This window comes from Epinephelus fuscoguttatus, linkage group LG7 (assembly GCF_011397635.1).
Source record: "Epinephelus fuscoguttatus linkage group LG7, E.fuscoguttatus.final_Chr_v1".
In the NCBI taxonomy this organism is placed as follows: domain Eukaryota; kingdom Metazoa; phylum Chordata; class Actinopteri; order Perciformes; family Serranidae; genus Epinephelus; species Epinephelus fuscoguttatus.
The window spans coordinates 23,347,330-23,373,801 of record NC_064758.1 but is presented as its reverse complement, the minus strand read 5'-3'; the positions used below and the strand labels follow the sequence as shown (position 1 = coordinate 23,373,801).

General features: G+C 40.8%; 1 protein-coding gene across 1 annotated transcript; it reads left to right on the top strand.

Moving 5' to 3' along the window:
* The first annotated feature begins 490 nt into the window (after positions 1-490).
* Positions 491-26,321, top strand: LOC125891090 (dihydropyridine-sensitive L-type skeletal muscle calcium channel subunit alpha-1-like). The gene is given in 45 exon segments (XM_049580055.1): positions 491-910; positions 2,305-2,410; positions 4,583-4,722; positions 4,895-5,028; positions 5,194-5,346; positions 5,499-5,704; positions 6,268-6,371; positions 6,466-6,611; positions 6,688-6,769; positions 6,859-7,019; positions 7,117-7,342; positions 8,178-8,385; positions 8,530-8,650; positions 9,814-9,928; positions 10,018-10,117; positions 10,211-10,280; positions 10,715-10,847; positions 10,948-11,077; positions 11,162-11,221; positions 12,154-12,260; positions 12,392-12,479; positions 14,185-14,292; positions 14,411-14,463; positions 14,554-14,700; positions 14,975-15,176; positions 15,301-15,459; positions 17,176-17,304; positions 17,307-17,384; positions 18,083-18,130; positions 19,323-19,349; positions 19,437-19,562; positions 19,650-19,715; positions 19,844-19,935; positions 20,027-20,186; positions 20,308-20,435; positions 20,555-20,651; positions 21,562-21,664; positions 21,751-21,852; positions 21,949-22,082; positions 23,036-23,161; positions 23,298-23,506; positions 23,604-23,668; positions 23,951-23,997; positions 24,083-24,136; positions 24,690-26,321. Coding segments are annotated over 45 exon segments (5,550 nt in total). The 5' UTR covers positions 491-728; the 3' UTR covers positions 25,008-26,321.
* The last annotated feature ends 151 nt before the right edge of the window (positions 26,322-26,472 follow it).

Sequence of the window (26,472 nt, the reverse complement as noted above, 5' to 3'; positions counted from 1 at the left end):
TTTGGATTCTGAGACGGATTGATTCAAGTGGTCTCAATCATTTCTTGGTCCAACACGACATAGTTCCACCTGCACACTGTCACACTGGAAGCAGTACCATCCGTGTGTGTTTCCCCTTCCTCCCTGCCTGCTCACTATGTTTTCGTAGTATAGTGGTCAACACTAGTGTTGAGAGGCAGAGCAGCTGAGTTTGTTTTGAACAGAGAGGCAGGTTCAGGGGCCTTGTGATGATACTACTACTGCAAGACCCGCCAAACTATGTCTCTTCCAGTCTTTGTGCTCTCGTCTGCCACTGCTGCCCTGCCCCAACCCCCCTTGATCCCGTCTACTCCCATCTTCCACCTTCCACCCCCCACCCCCCCCAATCCTCCTAACCATCCCCAAGCATGGCCTGTCAGTGGTTCACAGTCTAAATTTAAACTACAGCAGGGCCAACTGCTCCTCCAGCCACTCTGGGCTCCTGTTATTTTTCCCTGCCGAGGGGGCTTTTTCTGTCAGAGGCCCTCAGCCAGGAGGAGAGGCCTGTGGCTCTGCGTGAGGGGGACAAAGTCAGAGGGAGAGGAGAAGAGGGAAGAGCGGGTGGCAGAGGAGTGTGCACAGGATCAGCAGGTCTGGGACCCAGGGGCCTTCGCAACGGGGAGATTTAAAGTGCCACAGAGTTTGGGATTATACCTTGAGAAGACACATTTTTACAGGACTGGGAGCTTGTCTCAGGTGAAGGCGTCAAGATGGCGTCCAATGCAGATGCCAAGCCGGTTATCATGAATGAAGAGGAGCTGAAGAGGAAGCAGAGGGAGAAGCTGAAGAAGCTGCAGGCCACAGGGGGAAACCCTCGACCTGCCAGATCCCTCTTCCTCCTCACCCTCAAAAATCCTTTCCGGAAGGCTTGCATCAGCATTGTGGAGTGGAAGTATCCTTTATAACACACACACACACACACACACGCTCAAACACACACACACACACACGCTCAAACACACACGCTCAAACACACACCTGCCTACATTATTCACAACTCAGACTTTTGTGTTTGTAAACAAAAGCATTTTACTCTCAAGCATACTGTATGTAAGTGGATGTTAAGGTGTTACACAGTTATAACAGCATGTGGTGGTGTGGTTAAGAACACTGACAGCTATAGAAATTAAGAGACTAAAGGCCAGTGAATTATCAGCTATGTAGTTCACCTGTGGTAAGCGCGCCTGAGCCACGTCTCTTTCAAATCTGTGTTAAGGCGATCCCCAGAGTGTTAAGACTTTTGTTATGTATCTGGCAGCCCTGTGTCAAAGTCAAGTTTGTAGCCTTCGTATTTTCACCTGTAGAGCCTCTTAAGCCTGTCTATTAAATCTGGCGGACAATTAATGAGGCTGCCTGTTTTGCGTCCTGATAGCTGACATTCTGCTTTTAATGTGGAAATAGTTGCTCTGACATGCTGGCGCTGTGTGAACACAAGGCGGGCTGCTGAGTGATGTTATGGGCCCTATAGGGGGTTTCCTGCTTTTAGCCTGATATCCATTCCTGGATAATGCATATTTTACACCCAAAATAGAATCCACTAATCATACTGTCCAGTCACCTTTCAACACAATAGGACTAACAGAGTTGAGTGTGTATTCTGCAACTTTGTAGTGTAAATAATGATGAACAGTTTGACTGAATTTTGTCTACATATGCTCAGCCACGTCATGGGTTTTACTGCAACAGTTTAATCACATTGGTATGTGATTCTGTAACACAAGGTATGGGCGCTTTGGTGAGAGCACAATTACAGAAATAGACCAAACCCCTTTAAATCCATCTTGTTGAACTCTCAAAAAAACAGTATATCAGTGCTCACAAATCTGAGTGTAGTCTCATGTAATAAACAGTTTTCTTTCTGATGAGTGGCCTGTGTTTAAATGGTTTGGTCATATTCTTGGGCTGTGCAGCTGTCCCCCGGCATCACAGGGAGACATGATGCTGACCTGGCAGGGGAATTCTCTCAGAGAGCCCCCTGTGGACGAGAATGAAGCAGCACAGCAGACAAGATTACATTTACTGTGACCGCTACGGCGGCTACCCAATGGGCTGTTATAGGGATGATGTTTCAGGCGGCATTTAGAGGTGATAAATATTAGCAGAGTGTGTAGAGCTGTTTGATTTGTGACATTAAATCACACAAAACAACTCACACAAATAAAGAAATGGTTCCTACCCTTTCATTGTTAGTATTTGTACTCAAATATTATCTAATCCTTCTGGGGATCATTGGGGGTTTACCAGTCCTCAAGTATTGTTGTTATGATCCTGAGTTTCCCCATCCAGAACCTTTGAGATCATCATCCTACTGACCATCTTTGCAAACTGTGTTGCCTTGGCTGTGTTCCTGCCCATGCCTGAAGAAGACAGTAATAACACCAACACAAGCTTGGTGAGTATGAGCGTGAACATAAACCCTTTCTTTGATGTCCGAGTCGGGACTCTATGAGGAGCTTTGGCTTTTTAGATATGGAGGAGAAACAAAATATCTCACTCATGCACTCCACCATTTATCCATGACTAGTGGATGACTGTGCAGCTGCGTTTAACAAATTAATCGCACTGCTTTACGCCAGCAAAATAAGACGCGTCATATCTAAGACTTTCAGCTGGTCACTGATCTGAGTGCCAGGCCTTATTTAAATGCTTTCAGACACAACTCAGTGCTTTATTTGGAGTCCCATCTGTGTCTGCAGAGAAAGTGTCAGCAAGTGTGCTATTAGTTTATCCTCCAACTGTGGTTAGTTTATCCCCCTCTGATAAGAAACTGGCTGTTAGAGAGGACAAGTGTTTGTGCTTAAGTTGAGATATACAACCCTTTAAAACTGAGCTTATTACATCTGAGTGGATGAGTCTGTGGTGCTTTTTGTGCTTAACAGAGAATACTTAAGGAAATTGTTGTTATGTATTCTGCCTAAAAAGGTTTCATGACACACTCACTCTAGATTCATGGCAGCTGATTCATCAGTCTCTCATGTTTGGGTAGTGTAAACTATCTAGTGGCAGGTGTATGACCACTGGATTCTGCTGCAGTGTTTCCAGGTGTTATTATATTTCAACTTCATAGGTTTGTGTTTACACGGCTGTGATAGTTTATTAAAGGCGGGCAACTGAACGAATGCAACCCAGGGATGATCAGAGGGTGTATGTGTGGTGTAGGAAAATATATGTTTGCTCTTGCTCGGTGCACACATCTCGCCGGTGTCTGGATATCTGAGGTTGTATTGACATGGTGTTATAGTACTGAGGAGGCTCCATGTTAGAGACTTGATCTGTGGATAGCTGTTTCTGAGAGGCCTGCTCACATATCAGTATGAGGCACCCATAGCCAGCCGTTACTCTCTTTCCAATATTCAGTCAAAAAATGGGGGTCAAAGCTATCAGTCTTGTTGGTACCCAACTGAATTTTTTTGAACAGATAAAATCATGAGGTATTTGGACCTGACACTGACCCCATTTCTTTAACATCTTTGCTTTGGCCCACTCACCAGCCTCCTCCCAAATCCTTCTTACTTCTTACCGTGCCATTCCTCAGAGGTGAACGATGTAAGAAGAGCTGTTCAGCTTCACCCCCCATCGCTGTTAGAAGTAGGTCGGCCCAGGCAGCATCATCCCACTGACGCAGGAGAGTCCACTAATGTTGCCTCATGTAACCAATTTTACACTCCTATTCTTATAAAACATGATGGCGTAGAAGTGCAGCTGTATTTGTTGCCTGTCTTCATTTAATTTGAATAACATTTCTTGAGTTAAAGTCTGTTTATGTATGTGTTATTGGTTAAATATGCAAGGTTGGCCTTGGGGGTTCTAGCTGATAGGGCCTTGGGGACCGCTGTTGGATTGTATCGCCAGAAATTATTGGCCTGATGAAATCATATATCATGAACAGTGAGCCGTACCTCAAATGAACTCTCTGATTTTGACACGACAAGTCTCAGTTCCCTCTGAGCTCTGTCATACTGTTGCATATATGTGCAGTGGAGTGTTTTGTTTGTAATAAGGCCACACTGAAGTTGCAGAAATATTAATCCTACTTGTTTGTTGTCAGTGGCAGTCACTGCTGAGGGAAACCGTGCTCAGCTGCGTTGGTCTGCTATGTGTCGACCTCCTTTGTCTCTGTAAACATCAACACTGATGATAAAAACACAGATACAGCCCGACATGCAGATGATATATTCCAACACCCCGATGTTTATCTGTTTACCACCTCTGAATTAAGCATTTAAAATGTCTGACAATAATTAGCGCTTTGCTGTTGCTTGCTTCGTGTAAGACTGCCAGACAGAGCTTGTTAAATTGTGGCTTGTTTTCATTAATCACAATGTGACTCATGGGCCACCCATCTGTTTAAACCGTCTGAGGTTGTGTCTAATCTGCATCAAAATTAGCTAAGAGGCTATGAAAGCTAATGAGTTCATCTAACACCAACGACATCTATTGCTATTCCCTCTAGCAGGTGCCGAAAGGCCACAGTTGTCATTTACTCCAGTCCCATAACTTTATAAGAGAATTGAAGCTGAATGTTGTGAATGTAATTTCCTGGTTTGTGTTTGTCTTGCTGCAGGAGAGTTTGGAGTATATCTTCCTGATCATATTCACGTTAGAGTGCTTTCTGAAGATAGTGGCGTATGGGTTCGTGTTCCATGAAGGCGCCTATTTACGGAACTGTTGGAACATATTAGACTTTGTCATCGTCTTCATGGGGTAAGATGAGCTCTCAGCTGCAGGTGGATATCTCTGCCAGTAAATCAAGACACAGCTTTAACCTACCTAAGTAACTGCCATTGACAGCTGAAATAATCAAAACTGGAATATTGTTCTGCTGAATGCTCATTTTGTAGGCAGGCACTCATGGTTATCAAATCTTTTCCTCCAGTCTCTTCACCTTTGCCTTGGATACCATCAATAAGATAGCAGGTGTACCGATGGAGAAGGGTGGGGGGTTTGACATGAAGGCACTGAGAGCCTTCAGAGTGCTGCGGCCCTTACGTCTCGTCTCTGGAGTCCCCAGTAAGAGTCTCTTCTGTCATCCAAAAATACTGCAGAAAAAAATCCCATGTCTATGTCACATGGTGTGATTGATGTGGAAATACTGCTCATGTGAAAAAGGCTTTCTGGAGACACCGCTGACATTTTGTGCCGCTGTAATGTTTTGATTTCACTGTTCACATTCAGGCCTGCAGGTGGTGATGAACTCCATCCTCAAAGCCATGCTGCCTCTGCTGCACATCGCCCTGCTAGTCTTTCTACTCGTCACCATCTATGCCATCATGGGGCTGGAGCTCTTCAAGTGCAAAATGCATAAAACCTGCTATTATACTGCCACAAGTATGAATAAAGGGCAAAATCAGACACTGTTTCACTTAGACTTTTATATATCCTGTCAGTTATAGTCATATCTGTATGTATTACCACTTATAATTCCCTGAAGCTGTGTTAAAAAAAATGATACTTATGAATCGCTTCTCTTTGGCACACAGATATCTATGCTACAGCAGAAAATGAGCACCCTGCACCCTGTGCTCAGGCTGGTAATGGACGCCGCTGCATGATCAATGGCTCTGAGTGCCGGCCAGGCTGGGTGGGTCCCAACAATGGCATCACCCACTTTGACAACATTGGCTTTGCCATGCTTACAGTCTACCAGTGCATCACCATGGAGGGATGGACCAAAGTGCTCTACTGGGTCAGTCACTGCTTAAACATCGTCTTGATTGTTTTTCAGTTTCAGTGTTGTTACCAAAACCTTTACAATTGTCTACATTTGAGGTATTTATTGTATAAAGTATCAGGAGTCCAAAAAACACACCCAAAAAAATCAAAATTATCCAAAAATAAATCAGAGAAAGGACTTGAAATGTTTATCATAATAGTTTCTGACTGATTTTCTGTCAGACAGCTAATTGATTAATCAAACTAATCATTTCAGCTGTACTTGTATAAACTGTTGGGTAATTTAACTTATAACAAATCATGTTTTACAAAGGTTTTACATGTTTTATGTTTTTATGGAAAAAATCCTCACTTGTAAAGTAACTATAGCTGTCAGATAGACGTAGTGAAGTAACAAGTACAATATGTCCCTCTGAAACAAAGTGGAGTAAAGGTATAAAGTGGCGTGAAAAGAAAAGAGTGAAGTACGGTACAGCTACCTCAAATTTGTATACAGTACAGTTACAGTCCACCACTGGTAAAGTGTATCGTATACCCAACAGAATACATTGCGGCTCACTTAGATTTCTCTTTCAGGTTAACGATGCCATAGGAAACGAATGGCCCTGGCTCTACTTTGTTCCCCTCATTCTAATTGGCTCCTTCTTTGTGCTCAATCTGGTTCTGGGCGTGCTCAGTGGGTAAGACAACCTCTGTCCTTTCAACTGTCATCTTGTCTTTTCACGTGAACAAACAAAACTATAACAACATGTTTTACTTTGTCTTCATCCTCAGAGAGTTCACCAAAGAGCGAGAGAAGGCCAGGTCACGTGGAGAGTTCCAGAAGTTGCGAGAGCGTCAGCAGCTGGATGAAGACCTGCATGGCTACATGGAGTGGATCACTCACGCTGAAGTCCTGGATGCCGACCAAGAGGGCAAAGGTCAGCTCTATAAACTCCCTCAGCACCCATCCCATGTTGAGTTACTCTTACATTACAACTGTTATTCTCTTGACAGGACTCCTGCCTTTAACCAGTGGAGACTCTGACACAGACAGCCTGTATGACCTGGAAGGCAAGAGTCGAATCGTGTACTACTAGTGAGTCCGCAGTTTTGTAAATGTGTAAATGTTCACATGCAATATTCACAACAACTCAGCACAGTAAGCCATGGTTATTTTTTGCTTAGCCGCCTGGGCCGTCGCTGGAACCGTTTCTTCAGGATGAAGTGCCTGGTGTATGTGAAAACTAGGGCCTTTTACTGGCTAGTCATGTTCCTTGTCTTCCTCAACACCCTGACCATAGCAACAGAGTACCACCACCAGCCTGAGTGGCTCACTTCTCTACAAGGTTGGTGTTTAATTTTTTTATTGTGAATATTTTTTTAACATAAATTCTTTAGCTCACAGTTTCATCCATTCTTGAATCTCCTCTCTTATCTCAACAGATGTGGCCAGTCGTGTTCTGCTGGTGCTGTTTGTTATAGAGATGTTTGTGAAGATGTATGCTCTGGGTCCACGAGCATATTTCATGTCTCTGTTTAACCGTTTTGACTTCTTCGTGGTGCTGTGTGGTATCCTGGAGATGATCATGTTCTCTGCAGGGGCTGTGGCTCCCCTGGGTTTTTCAGTCCTCAGGTGTATCCGACTGCTGAGGATCCTTAAAGTTACAAAGTAAGTCGTGCCCCCTCAAAGGATCATGTTGCATTAAAGAAATATTTCACCCCCCAAATGATCATTTGTATATCAATAAGTCATCCTGAATTCAAAAACTGGGAAAATTCTTGATAGTTTGAAGTCATAGGGGTCCATGTTTAGCAACAGCAAAACCTTATCAAATCTCAAATTCTACAAATTCTCATACAACTAGCGCAGTGTAATCCGAGTCTTATTCATCCAGTCAAATATTCAGTTGTTCCCAAACAGACAGCACTTTCCAACAGGGAAGTGAACTGCAACTGTACCTAGATACAAAGGAAGGCAATCCAGGCACACCAAAAATATAGAATACGAGGTAGAAAGTATTAAAAACCATTTATTGTAGTGTCTAATACATTAAAAGAGTCAACAAATTTTTGACCACTGCAGGTCTTTGTCAGGGCTTTAACAACATACAACAAAGGTATGACCCCATTTTTATAGTAGCTGGAACCAACAGGAGGCCAGCACATGACCCAGATAATGACATGACGTATGAAATAAATAGAAAATAATGAAAACACACAGAGTAACATGAGATGAGATTACACAGAAAACATATGTAAAAATATGTAATCACATGTCTTTACACATAGGCAGTGAGAAAAATGGTCAAGCTTATAGAGAACAGAGTCAAATCACAAAAAACATGTGAAGTCTATATCCTCATTAAGACCCAGCTGATGGATCCAAAAAGCTAGTAACGAGTAATTGATGTAAAAATGATCATTTAGGGGTGATGTATTCTTTTAAATTAGGTGTAGTGTGATTTAATATATTTATCACTTCTCTTCTTCCAACTGTTTTGCAGGTACTGGACCTCTCTGAGTAATCTCGTGGCCTCTCTCCTCAACTCTGTACGCTCCATCGCTTCCCTGCTCCTTCTTCTCTTCCTCTTCATCGTCATTTTCTCACTCCTGGGCATGCAGGTGTTTGGGGGGAAATTCAACTTTGATGACCACAAACCCAGACGCAGTAACTTTGATAACTTCCCTCAGGCCCTCATCAGTGTGTTTCAGGTAAGACAGGACACTGATTCACAGATGCTCTGCTTTTAGCTCTTAGCAGTGTCAGCTTTGATTATGTTAAACCTTTGTGCATTCACAGTAGCAGTATATCCTTCATCCTTTCATACTTGACATAAACAAATCTCTGTCTCTCAGATCCTAACAGGAGAGGAATGGACCACCATAATGTACGATGGCATCATGGCACATGGAGGGCCTGACTTTCCTGGCATCCTGGTCGCCATCTACTTCATCATCCTGTTTGTCTGTGGAAACTGTATCCTTTTCACACACTCACGATGTTACTAGAAATAATGGTGCATTCCAATACACACACTACCATGATATTTAGTATGCCAGAAAAAGACTTAGCATTCAGGCTATGTCAAATGCAGTATGCTTAAAATACCAGGATGTCCTACTGTATCCAGCCGCATTTTACAGAACGCGAGCCAGCATGCTTCTCTGGCTATTCTGACCCACAATCCTCTGCGCAGTCACTTTGACTGAGCCCCAAACAGATGACAGCTTCTTGACAGCTGACAGAAGCCGCAATGAGTATAATCAGTAAATCAATCACAATCGACAGTGTCTGCAGTTATAACTTAAAAGATAGAATTACATACATTGTAGAGTAGCAACTGCACTGTGAAGTGTGACAAATAGATATGAGAAAGAGTGTCAAATTTCAAGGTGCAATGTTATAATGCAGTAGTATGTTCGATTGTGTGCATACTCCATGCAACAGTACACACCCTATAAGGGCATCTGCAGTGCGTACTGAAGGTAAAAGAAAAAATCTGTGCTTCAGAACGCAGAATAAGTGTCTGTAGGCTTGCTGCTGGCTTATATTAGCATGTTACCTTGCTAGCATTTGCTAATTAGTACTAAATACAATGTGCAGCTGAGGCTGATGGGAATACCATTAGTTTTGCAGGATATACTGTATTTGGTAAATTATCTGGCACCCATGAATTTTTAGACTAAATTTTTTACCAATCCACCCAGTTTTATTGGATACGTGAAAATGTTGTCCTGATATTGGCAACAGAGAAAAAGTCAGGGGATCACCAAAATCAACAGGATACATTCTGTGGGGACCATACATGTCTTTTCCCAGAATTTCATGACAATACCTCCAGTAGGTGTTTAGATATTTCAGTCTGTACCAAAGTACCAACTGACCCACCCCCGTGGCGAAAAATTGTGCACAGAGCGTAAGGCTGGGCAATGTGGAGAAGATCACAATATTTTAGACCTAACACCTCAACATTGGTATTGTGACAATATTGTAGGGTTGACTATCATCAGTAATGTGGATTTAATGATTAAGGCAAATAATAGAACTGCTAGAACAGTCTGGTTAGTTCAGAAAATCTCATCACTTTATTGCAATGCAGCATTTAAAACCGGGAAAAAACCTAAACTCTCCACAATCAGATATCCTTCTAAACGTCTTTTTGGCCATTGCTGTTGACAACCTGGCAGAGGCTGAAAGTCTGACTTCGGCTCAGAAAGAAAAGGCGGAGGAGAAGTTAAGGAGAAAGCTTTTAAGGTGAATAAAAGAATACCTTACCTAAGGGAGAATATCTGCTCAGTCTTCTCATCACTAAACTCCACTCCATTCCCTTTCTTACCCTCCAGGTCCAAGATGCCTGAAAAGACTGATGAGGAGAGGGAGAGGATGGCCAAGAAACTGGCAGAGCAGAGAGCCAAGATGGAGGGCATGCCCACCACAGCCAAGGTTAGCGTTGTTTCTGGTATCATATCACATATTGAATTTTGGCAATGATTCAGGAGCAGAAGTGGCAATAAAATATGTTTGTTTTTTCTTCAGCTCAAAATTGATGAGTTTGAGTCCAATGTCAATGAAGTGAAAGATCCATTCCCACCTGCTGACTTCCCGGGTAACACATTTCTAAACCTCTGCTTTTCTTGCATCTCTAACTCTTAAGCTTCTCACATTTCTCAACGATGTAGCTGTGGCAAAAGGAGGTCACCCGTTGCAGGAGTTCATATTGATTACACTGGCTGTTTACCAGCACTGCTTTCTTAGCTATGTTACAGTTTAAGTATAGTAACCCCTCTTTATTATTATTAGACTGAGCCAAGTTTATATCAGTCTATAGTTAGGCTTTTTTCACACTACTCCTGTGACTACCTTATAAAGTCTATAACATGATATAGTATAGAGAGATTTCCTGTTTTCCAAAAATATTAGTTTAATTTATTTGCTGGATCTTTGCTTTGTTTTTCTCTTGTAATGCTGCAACACAACGACAATTACTCAGTAAATGACATTGCATTTTGAATCTTGAGTCTGTTTCCTTCAACGTGATAGGTGATGACGAGGAGGTTGAGCCCGAAATCCCCATTAGCCCTCGGCCCCGACCGATGGCTGACCTGCAGCTGAAAGAAGAGGCCGTTCCGTTGCCTGTAGCCAGCTCCTTTTTCATTTTTGGCCCTCAGAACAAGTATGAACCAGTGGTACCAACCTGAGAACAGCAGAGTGGTGATATTTCAGTGTTCCACTCAGTGATGACTGCATCTCTTTTCAAATTTCTTGATATCAAGGTTCCGTAAACTGTGCTACAAGATCGTCAACGCCTCTTCCTTCACCAACTTGATCCTTTTGTTCATCCTGCTCTCCTCCATCTCCCTGGCAGCTGAGGACCCCATTGATCCCAAGTCCTACAGAAACCAGGTGACCATCAGGTCTACCACTACATACTGGATATTTTTAAAAGAAGGACAAACTTGATAACAAACCTTTGTGTTTTTCCTCCAGATTTTGGCTTATGCTGACATTGTCTTCACATCAGTGTTCACCATTGAGATCGTACTAAAGGTAATGTGCTGTCTATATGTGTACGTGTATTTCATTTGACTGATGTGGTTCTTTATATAGATATTAATATTTTGTTCTAATGCTGATTATCTTTTTTCTGATATATTGTGTTTAAATTTGATTATATTGTGCCAGACTTTACAGAAAACGGAAGTACTCATTATCTAATGTTATTCTTGGCAGAGAAAAAAGCTGCTTCAACAGTATTATGAGTAAGACAGGACACCAGAATCCTTCTACTGGTACTGGTACAAATGAATTTATAGCATTTGCAACATTAGAGTTGCAACCAGCAGTGTCTTTCATTTTCAGTTAATCTGTCCATAATAATTTTCTTGATTAATGAACTAATCATATAGTCTCAGCAAAAAAAAAAAAAAGCCCATTTCAATTTCGTAGAGGCCGAGCCGTCGTCTTCAAATACCTTGTTTTGTTTGACCAACAGTTCAAAACCCAAAGATTTTTGGTTTCATATTTTAGAAGACTAAAAACATGCTCTCATTTGAGAAGCTTTTTGGGGCATTTTTGCCTTAAAAAAACTTAAAGGTATGTCCTTATAAAGCCCCTGAGCGCCTGAGCCTCACCTGAGTGCTGTGGGCATTCATGGCCATGAACATCATAAGCACAGAAAATAGTAAAGAAATAAGAAAATACAGGCAGAGGGCAGAGTCTCTGCAGATAAATACACAACACATTATAAGTGGGTCATAAGTGCCGACTGAGAGGGATTATCTCTGTATGACTCTGTACATTGTTTTGTAGGAAAATCCTGCATAGTGTATTTTTAATGATCATCAAACTGGATGCAAATGAATTCTCTAATAATCGGCTAATTTTAACATTAACATCCAGTGCAACATGTTTGTCCTTATAAAAAAAAAGAAGCTTAAACACAGATCTGGTTGGTTCAGTATTCTGGGTTTGACTGACAGATGACAGTTTATGGAGCGTTCATGCACGAGGGGTCCTTCTGCCGTAACTCCTTCAACATCCTGGATCTGATTGTGGTCGGTGTCTCTCTGCTTTCTATGGGGATGGAGTGAGTAAACGTTTTGATATATAACATCCCTATTATCCCTATCCCTATATTAGTTTTCTTTTCCTAAAACAAATTTTAGTAAACCCCAGATGCACATATAAAGACTGCTTTTTATTATGTGTTGTCTGCAGATCCAGCGCTATCTCTGTGGTGAAGATTCTCAGGGTGTTGAGGGTGCTGAGGCCTCTCAGGGCCATCAATAGAGCCAAGGGGTTAAAGGTACAACACATGCACAATACAGTAATTCCCCCTGTGGATGTGTCTGCGTTTCCATAGGTGGAAGTACTTCTTCCACCTATGACATTAAAAACATTAAAAACAACATTATAAAAAATTTTGCAGTCCATTACAAGTATAAAGCTTGCATTTAAAGTCACATCCTACCTAAATAAAACTACAAAAGTATTATCAGCAAAATGCACTTGAAGTATCAAAAGTAAAAGTACATGTCCTGCAGAAAAAGGCCTCTGTGAGACATATATCTGTATATGACATTATGATATGGTTGATACTAATCTATGAATGTATAAGCAGCATTTTACTGTTGCAGCTTGTTGAGGTGCAGTGAGTTTACCTACTTTAGATGCAGTTTGTTCCAAACCAAGGAGTCGGGCCCCTCTTTGTCGTTTTTGTGAACCATTACACACTTTGGCCTCTTTGGTCCTGGGGCAGACATTTGAAACGTGACAGGATCATACAGGACACTGCTTTTTTGTAAATGTTCATGAAGAAATAAGCTTGGAAACCACTGGTCTCTTTAGCAATGCATTATATTTTGTAAGATTATCTAATGTTTTATGTAAATTCTTTACCTGAAAACTTACTAGTAATTATGTGTTAAAAGTAAGTAAAGTACAATATTTCCTTCAACTGTATTTAGTGAAGTACAAGCATAACGTAGATTAAAAGGGAAATACTCAAATGAAGTACAAGTTCTTATAACAGTGCTTAAAAGAGCAGTGTGTAAGATTTAAAGAGATTTGGAGGTGCGTCACAGAGGATTGGTGATTGCAACCAGCTGAAACTGGAAGCCGAATTATCTGCAGAGGTCTCTTCCTCTCCAAAACAAAGGGACCAGGTGATTAAAACTATTAAAAACACAGAATAAAACAGTTTTATGTCATAAGTCAGTATTTCTGCTACACTGTTTGGCACCTTGCAGACTGGCAGTTCACCCAGTACGTGCTTTATGCCCTCACCTTTTTTCCTCTAATAACTGATATCTGGTTTTTACCAGGAGGCAAATTATCTGCAGAGGTTTCCTCCTCTCCAAAACAAGTGGACCTGGTGATTTAAACCAGTAAAAACACTGAATAAAGCAGTTAAGTTACAAATCAGTGTTTCTCCATTGCTGTTTAGCATGTCAGAGATGGCTGTTAGCCCAGCACCTGCAATTGTGTGCTCACTGTTTTCTCTGATAACTTAACATCCTAATGTTCAGGAGGTTTTTACCAGGAGCCAAATTATCCACAGAGGTCTCTTGCTTTTAAAACAAACTGATCTGCAGATTTAACCCGGTAAGAAAACTGAATAAAGCAGTTTCATGGTAAAAAAAAAAAAAAAAAAAAAAATTAAATTTTTTAAAAAAAAAATCAGTGTTTTTCTGATGCAGTCATCCCAGAGGGGCAGCTAACTACAGTGAAAATGTGAATGGCCCTATCTAGAGCCAGTGTTTGGTTTGTCCATTCTGGGCTTCTGTAGAAACATGAGGAACCGATCCATATGTAGATAAAAAAAATGCTCACTCTAAGTTAATGGCACAATTCTTGTTTTCAGGTGATTATGCACTTAAAAAAACATACTTACTATATCATATTATATCCCAGTTCTGCCAGTATATCCCCTTAATTCCTGCACACTGAGCCTTAAAATACAGTACATGTATTAACAGTATTAAGTGGTCTTTGTTTGTCTTCAATGACAGCATGTGGTCCAATGTGTGTTTGTGGCCATCAAAACCATCGGCAACATCGTCCTGGTCACCATGCTGCTGAATTTCATGTTTGCCTGTATAGGAGTGCAGCTCTTCAAGGTAATTTTTAAAAGACGGTGTTGACACTGTAAAGCTCATATATCCAGATTTATCTTCTGTAAATATAGATGCTTTGCTGCTTACATATTAAATGTGTCACTAATCCTTTCCCTCCCAGGGTAAATTCTACAGCTGCACAGACGGGTCAAAAATGACAGAGGAGGAATGCCAGTAAGGCAAACACCTTTCACACATCGTAGATTTAATCTATTAAAACTGCAATGCCACATCTGAGTGACTGTTGTCTGTGTTTGTTCTCAGTGGATTCTTCGTGAAGCACATAGAGAATTCCCTCCAAGACGAAGTGTTGGCTAAGAGAGAATGGCTCAACAGTGACTTCAACTTTGACAATGTGCTCTATGGCATGCTGGCTCTCTTCACTGTCTCCACATTTGAGGGCTGGCCAAAGTAAGCACAGCATAAATTTTGATTTGATGAATTTCTTTTTCTGATCCTATCAGTTTGATTGAGTTAGAAGACAGAAGATCTTATTACATGGATATTGAGTTGGAAGTAATTCCATTTCCTGGAGCCAGAGATGGTAGTAGGAGCAATAAATCCTTTTTTAATTCACTGAATCATACATTTCATCCATACAAATTAGTCTTGTGGTATTGATTATCTTTGATCTGTGTCCTGCCAATTTCCCCTCATCTCTCACCATCACTCCGTTTTTTTCCAGGCTGTTATACAGAGCCATCGATTCAGACCAAGAAGACATGGGCCCCGTCTTCAATAACCGCGTGGATGTGTCCATCTTCTTCATCATCTACATCATCCTCATTGCCTTCTTCATGATGAACATCTTTGTGGGCTTTGTCATTGTCACTTTCCAGGAGCAGGGTGAGGAGGAGTATAAGGACTGTGAGCTGGACAAGAACCAGGTATGCTGAACACACCTTAGAGATCAAACTTAGAAACATGAGATCTTTTCCTGTAAAATCTTAAACATTTTACTCAAGTGTCCAATTATTTTTTCTTTTAACCCACCTTCTGCCTCCCCTTCAGCGCCAGTGTGTGCAGTACGCCCTGAAGGCCCGACCTCTGAGGTGCTACATCCCCAAAAACCCCTACCAGTACAGAGTGTGGTACATTGTCACCTCCTGCTACTTTGAATACCTCATGTTCTTCCTGATTATGCTCAACACCTTGTGTCTGGGGATGCAGGTATGTAAATTAAGGTCATGTTGCAAACTAAAAGCATTGATATTATAATGAGGCTGCTGATACACAATATTCAGTGTCAATGTTCAGTGTCTCTAGATGCTTTTTTAAGTATTTTGGTGCCAAAATCTGAAGAGTTCAGTGTTTGTTACTGCATTTAATTAATGAGAAAAGTGGAAACTTTGAAACTGGATTTAAAATATGGGACATTACAACTGTCCAGAGAAGTTCCAGACTAATTAATATTGCGGGGATTAGGAGCGCATTAATTCAGGGTGCCCCACATATTCTTCGTCAGTTAATTAAGAGCAACTTTGCTCGTAAATTTTAATGACAATAACATTGTTTATGCAACTATGGGAAGAGAGGACCAGACAATACACTGAGAGGAGGAGGGCTGATTTATAAAGTTTTACTATAGACCTGATTTATTTATTATCAAAGGCTTATTCAGTTTTATTACCACTTGCATCTTATTTTTTGCCATCATTTCTTTTTTTTTATGAACACATGGTACTCACCAAAAAGATTTACAGCATGTACTTTATAGCTGGAGGTGCTGGCAACAGGAAGATGAACCCATAATTGGATTAAAAAAAATAACCACAACTGTTTGGGGTAGTAGCTCTATTACTATGAACTGCACACTCAACCGGCAACTATAATAGAGGATCCTCTGTTAACACTGACAAGAGCCTTAACATTAGAGCTGCAACTAATGATTGTCTGCTAATCTGAAGATAATTTTTTTTATTAACTAATTGATGTTTGATCCATAATATGTAAGAAAATGGTGAAAAATGTTGACCAGTGTTTCCCAAAGCCAAAGATAACATCCTCAAATGTCCACAGCCCAAACATATTCAGTTTACTAATCGTTGCAGCTCTACTAAAGATGTATTATATATCTCTGATGTTGCTTGTTCAGTCATAAATATTTAAAGGTGTACTATGCAGCAATTGTTGGTTACTGTCTGTAAACAAAACCTCAAACTTGGCCATCCTCACTACAATGCTTGTACATACACTGCAAGCTACTATTGTAGGAAGGGTACATTTGTTGTTATGGGAAAGCTGATACTTTATTAAACGCAAGCACCCACCTGTCCAACAGAAAACAGGTCAACTCCATGTCACTTTTCATCCCCTTCTTCAGTGCTCCCTAGCAAAAGTAAAAGCTAACCACAGATTCACTCTAGTTTTGTGAATCTTTGTCTACTTTGTCTACTTGGCTTTTCACTTCACTGTCATTACGTTTTTTCAGCTCTCTGTCCACAATTTTCATAGCTTCCTCTTGGATGCCTATTGCTACTCCCTGATTGCTACCTTTTTATAAAGTCCCGACTTCACCTGCACACTGTTTTACGCTGGGACTACACGCCCATAAGTGTCCTGAACTGAGAAGAAAATAAGAAAATACAGGCATAAGGCAGAGTCTCTGCAGATAAATAAACTGCTACACACTTCTAGTGAATCATAAGTGATGATTGAGAGCGATTACTTTTGTAGGTGTCTATACATTGTTTTGAAGGATCATCCTGCAGAGTATATCTTTAATGTAATATAGCGAAAAACTGATGGGCCAGTGTATTACTCTAATGGTAACACTGACTTTAAGTTTTCTGTAATAATCTTCAGTAAAACTGTACTTTGTAATAATATTACATCAGATTAATAGTGTGTAACAAATTGAGATTATTTGTTTTCCACTTTGAACAGCACTGTAACCAGTCGGACCATGTGACCAAACTATCAGACACTCTGAACTTGATCTTCACCGTGCTCTTCACTGTGGAGATGATTCTCAAGCTGATGGCCTTCAAAGCGAGGGTAACGACTTCACACTTTGTGGTTCAAATGGTTATCCACCCAATCCAATGTCCCACTGTAACAAAATGCTGTTTGATGTCATCCTGAGTGAAGTTGATGTGAGTATGAATGATAGAGCTTCTATTTTCTAAACTACTCTGAAGAATTCCACAGATTTCAGATGCTGCAGGTGCTGCTTATGAAAGTCTCTACAGTTGTCTTAATGAGATGTTCCTGGTCAGTAGTGTGATTTGGTTTTTAATGACTGAATGTATTTATTTGCTCTGACACCAAAGCATATTATTGCGGCCCAACAGCTGATTGGTGCCAGCAGAACTAGCTCACAGGAAGTGGTCAGTAGTGTGGTTGGCTATTTCTACCCCACATCTCAGTGCCTTGTGCAACCTTAGAAGCATCCCCATCCCCATTTCCATCACCAAACCACCACATTTTCCGTTATTCCCACAATTATCCATTACAGTAATGTCAGTGATTTGATGTTTGTGTGTTGTCTGAGCACTTAAAGTTGAAAAGAGCACATTATCAGTGAAGGATTTTAGTGGGTTTTTTATGTGGTTGTGCGTTTTTTTTCTGCCCAGTCACTGTTTTTTCTCTCCACTATTGCACTGGATTGTTTACACCTTTTTCATTCACAAACACAAGCTTGTGTCTGTTTTCTCCATCCAGTTTCACATCCTCTCCTGTTTCTTCTTTATCTCCTACCTCCCCATTTCCTTCTCTTCTTTTTTTGCTTATTTTCCCTCTCAACCCCTCTGTCCTCCACACACCTCACTCCTCACCTGTCTATCCTCCACAGACTGCCCTGGCCGCCAGTGGAGGACTGTACTGTCTCCATGGCTGTGCTGTAAATATCTGATCTTCACTGCACTGCACTGCTGCATGAGCCTTGCTGTGTGAGCACTCCACTATGTTCTCTACTAAACTGTAGTACTACTCGACTAAACTGTCTGTGACTCAAACTGCTGATAAAATACCTGCGTTTCTACTGTCTGTCTTATCTTGCAGAGCAAATGTAAGATAAGACCTGATATGTTTGTTGTGTTCCAATATGGCTCTAATAGTTTATACACCGGCCTCAACGCTGAACATATTGGCACAAAAAGTGTTAATGGTGGTTGGACTCACTGAAACCTGTTAATATCTTGACAATAAAGTGTGTATTTCTTCTGATTTTTTTGTAGTGCTATTTATCAGTATAGATTGTTTTGGTGTGAGTTGCCAAATGTTGGATGTATTGGCCATAGAGACGTCTGCCTTCTCTTGAATATAATGGAACTAGATGGCACTCGGCTTGTGGTAAAGCGGCAAAAAAATACATTTGAAAAACTCAGCAGCAATGTCTCTCTCCAGAAATCATGACCTGGTAACTCTAGATAATCCGCAGACCTTGTTGTGAGCAGTTTCATGTAGGAACTTTTTTTTTTTTTTTCCATCTGACTACACCCACCAACCATATCACTGCACAGAAAGAAGTGTGCATCTACTGCTAGCTCATCGAGCACCACCGAGCTAGCTAATGTTACAGCTCAGCCAGAGAGGACACCATTAATGTTTAATTCTCATGCTGTCACAACCTCTCTCATCCATGAGTAGATGCACGCTTCCTTCTGCGTGATGATACGGTTGGCTGTTGAGCATGAAACTGCTCACAACAAGGTCCGTGGATTACCTTGAGCAACCGGGTCATGGTTTCTTGAAAGAGACATTGCTGCTGAGTTTTCTAAAAAAAAAAAAATTCGGCACTTTGAGCACCTCAAGCTGAGTGCAATCTAGTTCCATTATATTGGAGAGAAGGCAGACATGTCTACGGCTGATATCGCCAACACTCAGCAATTCACACCAAAACAATTAAGACTGATGAATAGCACTAAAGATAAGAGGAAAGAATATATATTTTGATTTGGGGGTGAACTGTCCTTTTAAGAATGTTAACAGGTCCGTGCTATGTCTGCTATAGGCCTTGTATTAATGATATACCTCTCTGAAACATAATTCATGGAACTACAGTTTATCATCTCTTCATCTGTTTTGTGCAGGAGACAAATCCTATGCAAGCGATTGCGGTAAGCCTGGACTAAAATTAAAACCCAGTAATGTTTTTTTTTTCTTTGTTTTCTCCTCCTAAAATCCTCCACTTTTTTTGTTCGTAGGCTTCTGAAAATGCCTCCGTTTCCATCACGTTCTTCCGACTCTTCCGTGTCATGCGTCTAGTCAAGCTGCTGAACCGTTCGGAGGGCATCCGTAACCTGCTGTGGACCTTCATCAAGTCCTTCCAGGTCTGTCCCACTGTAGTCATCATCACTGTCAATTTTTTATCTCCATCTTCAACATGCTTTTAGTGACCTAACTGTTTGCGTCCACAGGCTCTCCCTCATGTAGCTTTGCTCATCGTGATGCTTTTCTTTATCTACGCTGTCATCGGGATGCAGGTGCTCAACTCTTAAGTTTTTTTTTTTCTGGGAAACATTGTAAACCTCTGTAGATTGTTAATATGTGTCTGATTAAATTCCTAAGTGTATTTGTACCAATTTTGACTGGGATTGTAACAACCCCTCAGATCTTTGGAAAGGTAGCCCTAGTGGATGGGTCTCAAATCAACCGCAACAACAACTTCCAGACATTCCCTCAGGCTGTTCTGATGTTATTCCGGTGAGTCTTCTAAACCAGGATCATTGGTTAAAAGCTCATTGTTTGCAATGTTAAAACTGAGCCAAGATCTCACTGTTGTTTATGTGTTCAGGTGTGCTACTGGAGAGGCTTGGCAGGAAGTCATGATGGCTTCCATGTATGGAAAGAAGTGCGACCCCAAGTCTGACTTCCTGCCAGGAGAGGAGTACACCTGCGGGTCCAACTTCGCCGTCTTTTACTTCCTCAGCTTCTACTGTCTCTGTGCCTTCCTGGTGAGCAGCAGCAGAAAGTCAATACTTATCTTTTAGCTGCATTCGTATCTGTATTTCAGCAATTATTTTATGCTGAAATGTTCAACTGTCTCAGTAAGTTTCTTTTTTCTCCCCACTTCAGATCCTCAACCTGTTCGTAGCTGTCATCATGGACAACTTTGACTACTTGACCCGTGATTGGTCTCTTCTTGGTCCACACCATCTGGATGAGTTTAAGAAGATCTGGGCTGAATATGACCCTGAAGCTACGTAAGCCTGAACACCTCTCAGAAAACTTTACCCTTAAATTATTTATGCTCAGTCAACCCAAGAACGAGACCGAATTCAGGTTCTGAACGTGAACATGAGGTGTTTCTCTGATCAAACAGGGGGAGAATTAAACATCTGGACGTGGTGACGCTGCTGCGACGCATCCAGCCCCCACTGGGCTTTGGCAAGTTCTGTCCTCATCGAGCTGCATGCAAGGTACATACAGTACAGTTATAAACAGGGTCAAAGGCCATGTGGTGGGTGAACGTAACTCATCAGACAGGCGGTTAGAAGGGTTTTATGTATGAATTATAACATTAACAGGAAGCGTTGCTGATTTTCAACCAGCTCTGTGTTATCACACTATGTGCAGATGAGCTATGTTTGGCGTCTCCCCCATGCTGTGAGTGCTCAAAACTCCCCCACTCATTTTCTGGTGGACGAAATAGTGTTTCACATCACTCAGCTGACTTTTGTCAGCAGGTGGGTGGAGATTTCCAGATGCTCGTGACACAGGAGGAAGCTTAACACTGATTATCTGCATACACTGCACACACTGCGATGACATAGAGCTGGTTGACTAGGCAAAGTTTCCCTTTAATGATACTGTGCAATGAAATCACTGTAGATGAACATTGTACTACAGTCACATACAAAGACACGATACACAGGAAGAAGGACCATGACATTTTGAATATCCCAAATCATCCATTAATACTGGACATGTGTACTTTTGGATGTTTTAGAAAAGATTAGGTTATATTATAATATTTTTAGATTTAGATCATTTAAATTTGTGAATGTCAGATTTACCAACAAAAATTACAAGGTCAATGGTATGCTAAAATAACTTTTTTTGGTAAAAGAAAAAAAGTTAAAGTGAATTATCTTGAAGTATTAATGATAAAGCGGAATAATGGACCATTTAAAAATGGGCTAGTAGAGTAGTAGCAACTTGAAAAAGTGTTTCATGTTTGCACTTATCATGATGGTAATAAATATGTTGAATTAAGGGGGGTTAATAAAACTACAAAAAGTAAAATTAATAAAAAATAATACTGTAAAAAAGTGTATTGTGTTTCTGTTTCTCTCTGGTGCCCAAATTCTGTCATCTTCCTGTCTGCAGCGTTTGGTTGGCATGAACATGCCTCTGAACAGTGATGGCACCGTCACCTTCAATGCCACCCTGTTTGCTCTGGTCAGAACTGCACTCAAGATCAAAACAGAAGGTACAGAGCATCAAAAATTGTACATGTGTTTTCTTTAATTTGATGTTCACACAGTAGTCCCATTAAATGTTTTATGTTCTGAACAGGTAACTTTGAGCAGGCCAATGAGGAGCTGAGAGCCATTATAAAGTCAATCTGGAAACGCACCAGTATGAAACTATTGGACCAGGTCATCCCCCCAATAGGAGGTGAGTCTATCAACATAAACAGGAATAGTTAGATTTCACTCTCCAGAATAATCAGAGTTTCTCACACTCACAGCACTGTGACTTGTCTGGTTACAGATGATGAGGTGACCGTGGGGAAGTTCTACTCCACCTTCCTGCTACAGGACCATTTCCGTAAGTTCCTGAAGCGTCAGGAGGAGTACTATGGCTACCGGCCCTCAAAGAAGAGCGCCTCAGGCCCAGAGATCCAGGTGAGCAGTCACCACGGGGTCAAAATCACATCAATATTACAATGTTAAAAATGTCAGACAATAACTGCCCTGAAAAAAAGTATAACTATACCAGGACTTTTTAACACATTTTATGACATACTATACTATGACTTTTTTTTATTATCAATTTTTATGACATAGTATACTATGACTTTTTTTTTTATCAATTTTTATGACATACTATACTATGACTTTTTTGATATTTTTATGACATACTATACTATGACTTTTTTGATATTTTTATGACATACTATACTATGACTTTTTTATGTTTTTATGACATACTATACTATGACTTTTTTGATATTTTTATGACATACTATACTATGACTTTTTTGATATTTTTATGACATACTATACTATGACTTTATGTTTTTATGACATACTATACTATGACTTTTTACCGAAGTTTTTTCACATACTATACTATGACTTTTTTATGAATTCTTTTGTGACATACTATAATGACGTTTTTATGAATTCTTTTGTGACATACTATACTATGACTTTTCTGTGCAATACTATAGTATGGCTTCTTGATGACATTTTTGTTAAATATTTTAAAAATATTTTTCAATGCACAACTATACTATGACATTATTTATGATGTTCTTGTGATTTTTTTTTTTTATGGCACACTATTCCATGACATTTGTTGTGATATAGTAGTCCCATATTATGCCATATTTTCATTACTTTTTAATGGATTTTTTGTGACATACTATTACTATATTGAATTTTGTGTGGCACTCTATGGCATGCTTCATGACATTTGAAATAGCTTTTGGCATACTATACTATGACTTTTTTTAAATGCACCCTAACCCTGCATTTAACAGACCTTGCTTTTCTTACATCAGCAATCAACATCATCTTTCCTCTTCTGCTTCTCATTGCTATTCCATTTTTACACATCTTCTATGTTTTTCTAGGCGGGCCTGAGGAGTATAGATGAAGAGGTGGCTCCAGAGATGCATAGGGCCATTTCAGGAGACCTGCAGAATGAGGAAGAGATGGACAGAGCTATGGAGGAGGCTGGGGAAGAGGCGCCCCACCAGGTGAGAAACACTGACTGCAACTTGGTAGAACAGATAAACATGTACAATACAGTGTGTTCAGAGTAACTGGTCAATTTATAGTGTACACCAATAAACAATACCCCTGCATGTGTGCTTGTCTTGCCTGTATTTCCAGCGTATGCACGGTCTGTTTGGTAACCGGGGGGAAGCTTACTCTGCTGAGCCCGTCGACGCTCAGCCCCAGCAGATGACCAACCAGCGGCCACTTAAGTTCTCAGAGAGCCAGCCTGAGTCTCCACCAGACTCTGGTGCCTTGGAGCCCACTACTGAATTTTTCCCCACAAGTGCACCAAAAAGCAACACTAACAACAACGCCTTTGCAGAGTGAGCACCAAACACACTCCCATCTATTGAGGAGACCAAGTGACATGCGCTCAGGGTGAATGTGTCTGATGGGTGACATTTTTTTGTTGTCTTTCAGATTTTCATTTGAAAGAGAAGGTACACCCGAAGAGTTTTACAACCCCAGTGAGGATGCTGAGCCAGGTAAGTCAACAAGTCTTTGGATAACAATCAAACTTAGACCGACAAGCAGATAATAAGACTACAAATACAAACAGCATGATAATTTAAGACTAAAGGCCCAAACACACTGAAAGTATATGACGCTGCAAACTTGTTACATGGGCCAAAATATAGAATTCAGGATCAGCAAATACTGGCTGAATTATATCTGGCTAATAACTAGGAACTGTACAGAAAGGAAAAAACGCATGGATTTTTCAGTTCCTCGAAATGACTTGTTTTTCTTTCTTCTCCCGTGTTTAGACAACATGCGCTCCTGGAACTTCACAGTGAGAACAGACAGAACACAGGTACCAGTTTAACCAAGGCTGACAGTGTTGATAATGATAAACAGCTTATATGGACAAACTATAGATGCATATCTTGTCTTTACAGTTCCCTTATGAACCTGACTATGACCGTACCGCAGCTGATCAGCTTGTCCACGAGGTAAGTGAGAAAGGATCTCTGGCTGTCCGCCTCTTATCACTCACTAATCACCCCCTCCATCAGCAGGAGATGTTCCGGGTAAGGTTTATTTTTTATTTGGCTGGGACTGTGGATTTCTGAAATTCTGTTTTAGATCTTACACCCAGTGAGTTTTATCTGGGTCTAGGGCATATTAAAAAAAACTCCATAAATCACAGTAATTATTTACAGACTAAATACATTTCTTTAGAAAACCTCATCAGTATTCAGTGTGAGAAGACTTCTTGCATGAATCAAAGCTGAGCTGTGAAGTGTTATCAAAATATTTCATTAAAATTCCAGGCTGGGTTTCCATTAGAAAGATACTCACTGTGCGTCATGGATGTTGATCTGTAGCTGAGCCTGCATGCCTTCATCTGCAGGGCTCATTAAAGTATCACATTACCACTAACATTATTTAAAATGAAATTGTTGCATAAAAAAAATATAACTTAGCTGCATTATGGTTGATGCATTACCAGTAATAATAATGAGGAAATGTTACCATATGTAAGCATGATGTTTTCTTTTCCAGGCTCTCGTGCAGGGCGGTCTGGGCACTCTGGCCGAAGACCCCCGCTTTGTCTCTGTGGCTAAGCAAGAGATGGCTGATGCCATGCGCACAACTGTGGATGACATGGAAAGTGTAGCTCAGGGCATCCTCAGCGAACGCGCCGCCAGCGCCACTTCTGTCAAAAAGAGACGCCCCATCCCCGTCCCTCCTTCTCCTCCTGCCCCTGCCGCGGCAGCACGGGAAACAGACCAGCCAGATCCGGCAGTGAGGAGAAAGAGACGCCCAATCCCCTCAGTTCCCTCCGTACGGAAGCCAGCTGAGGCCGGCTCCAATGTTTAGAGGATGTCACTTGAGTTTACGTGGTTATCTTGTGATTTTTTACACTTGCAGGTGGCTCCACCTCACCTCACTTTACTGAGCTTGTTGCTCCTGTGACACTCTGAATCTAGTAGCCTGGCTCAAGGCCTAAAGGCAGGTTGGCTCAGGTTTAACATGTTGTCAAGTGTGGTTGAATCTTAACCAAAAAGAAACAATATAATCTGATGATGAAACATCTTAATTTTCAGATTTATTGAAGGTAATAAAAATACTAACTCATCTCAGAGCGAACAGATTGACGCACTTCTTTCTTTGTTGCGTTTGTGGACGTTATCCATTCCAAATGACTTATGAGACAAACATGTGAGTGAGCTGAGTGTCTTACCGAAGCCTCACTGAGGGAGGTAGGATGGTGGTGACTGACGACTAAAATAACTTACTGGATACAGGGAGCATGCAGCCGAATTTAGTGTGCTGCAGGAGGAAAGTGGGAAAAGACTTTGAAGAAACGAAGACGTGAGTTTCTGTTCATCCAGACCCAGCTAAGTTCAACTGAGTATTCAGTTCATGTCTTTTTTTTTTAAAGGGCTCTGGTGTAACTATTACAATGCAAGTTTGAGCATTTTTTCTTTGTTGATAAATCAGCGTCCTCGGATCAGTTGGTACTTGCTGTATTTCAACCTTTTATTACTGAGTTTTCTCCTGCTCACCACTGCTCTTGTGTGCAGTTGGTGTCCGCAGATTTTACAGAGGAAACTTTTTTTTTTTTTGGACACAGAGATACATTTAATCTCTTATTTGTCCAAAAGTTTTAGCTGTATTGAAGTATTTGTCGATATACAGCCATGCTGTAGTCAGGGAGTATGTTTTTTTTTCCAAGTCACTCTACTGCTACAGATATTCAGTGTTTTTCATTTACATAAATATGTGAAACCTTTGAGTTGAGGACATGAAGTTTGACCCATACAGATAATGTATCTTCAGCATACCTGGAGTATGGTGGATTTAGCTTTACAGCTCACTGGGGCTCACTGTACAACTAGTTTTATTAATAATTGCATGGGCATAATTTACTGCACTTGTTTCATGTTTTGTGCCTCAATGCAAACAGTGACAGGCCAGATGGAGGAATTTTTTTTTTTTTTTTTACATTATCTTCTGATCAGCCTGTGTTTTGCTGTCATACGTTCACTGTGTTGCACGGTTTTGGAGATAGTCTGAGTGAGCTTCATAGCTCAACCTCGAGTCTCCTTCACTTCTGGATCTATGCCATTACAGTTGATGTTACGTTGGTGTTTTCGCCGTGGCAAAAGAAATAAATCATCCAAACATTCATTGCTGTGTTAGTTTTCTTTCTACAAACAAGGCAAAGATGGACATCTGACAACACACGCTGTGATTTGGAGAGAGAAAAACACTCCTCATACAACAGGTGAGTTTTAAAACTAATGATAGAAATACCTTGAAGATGGGTGCATACTTTGGA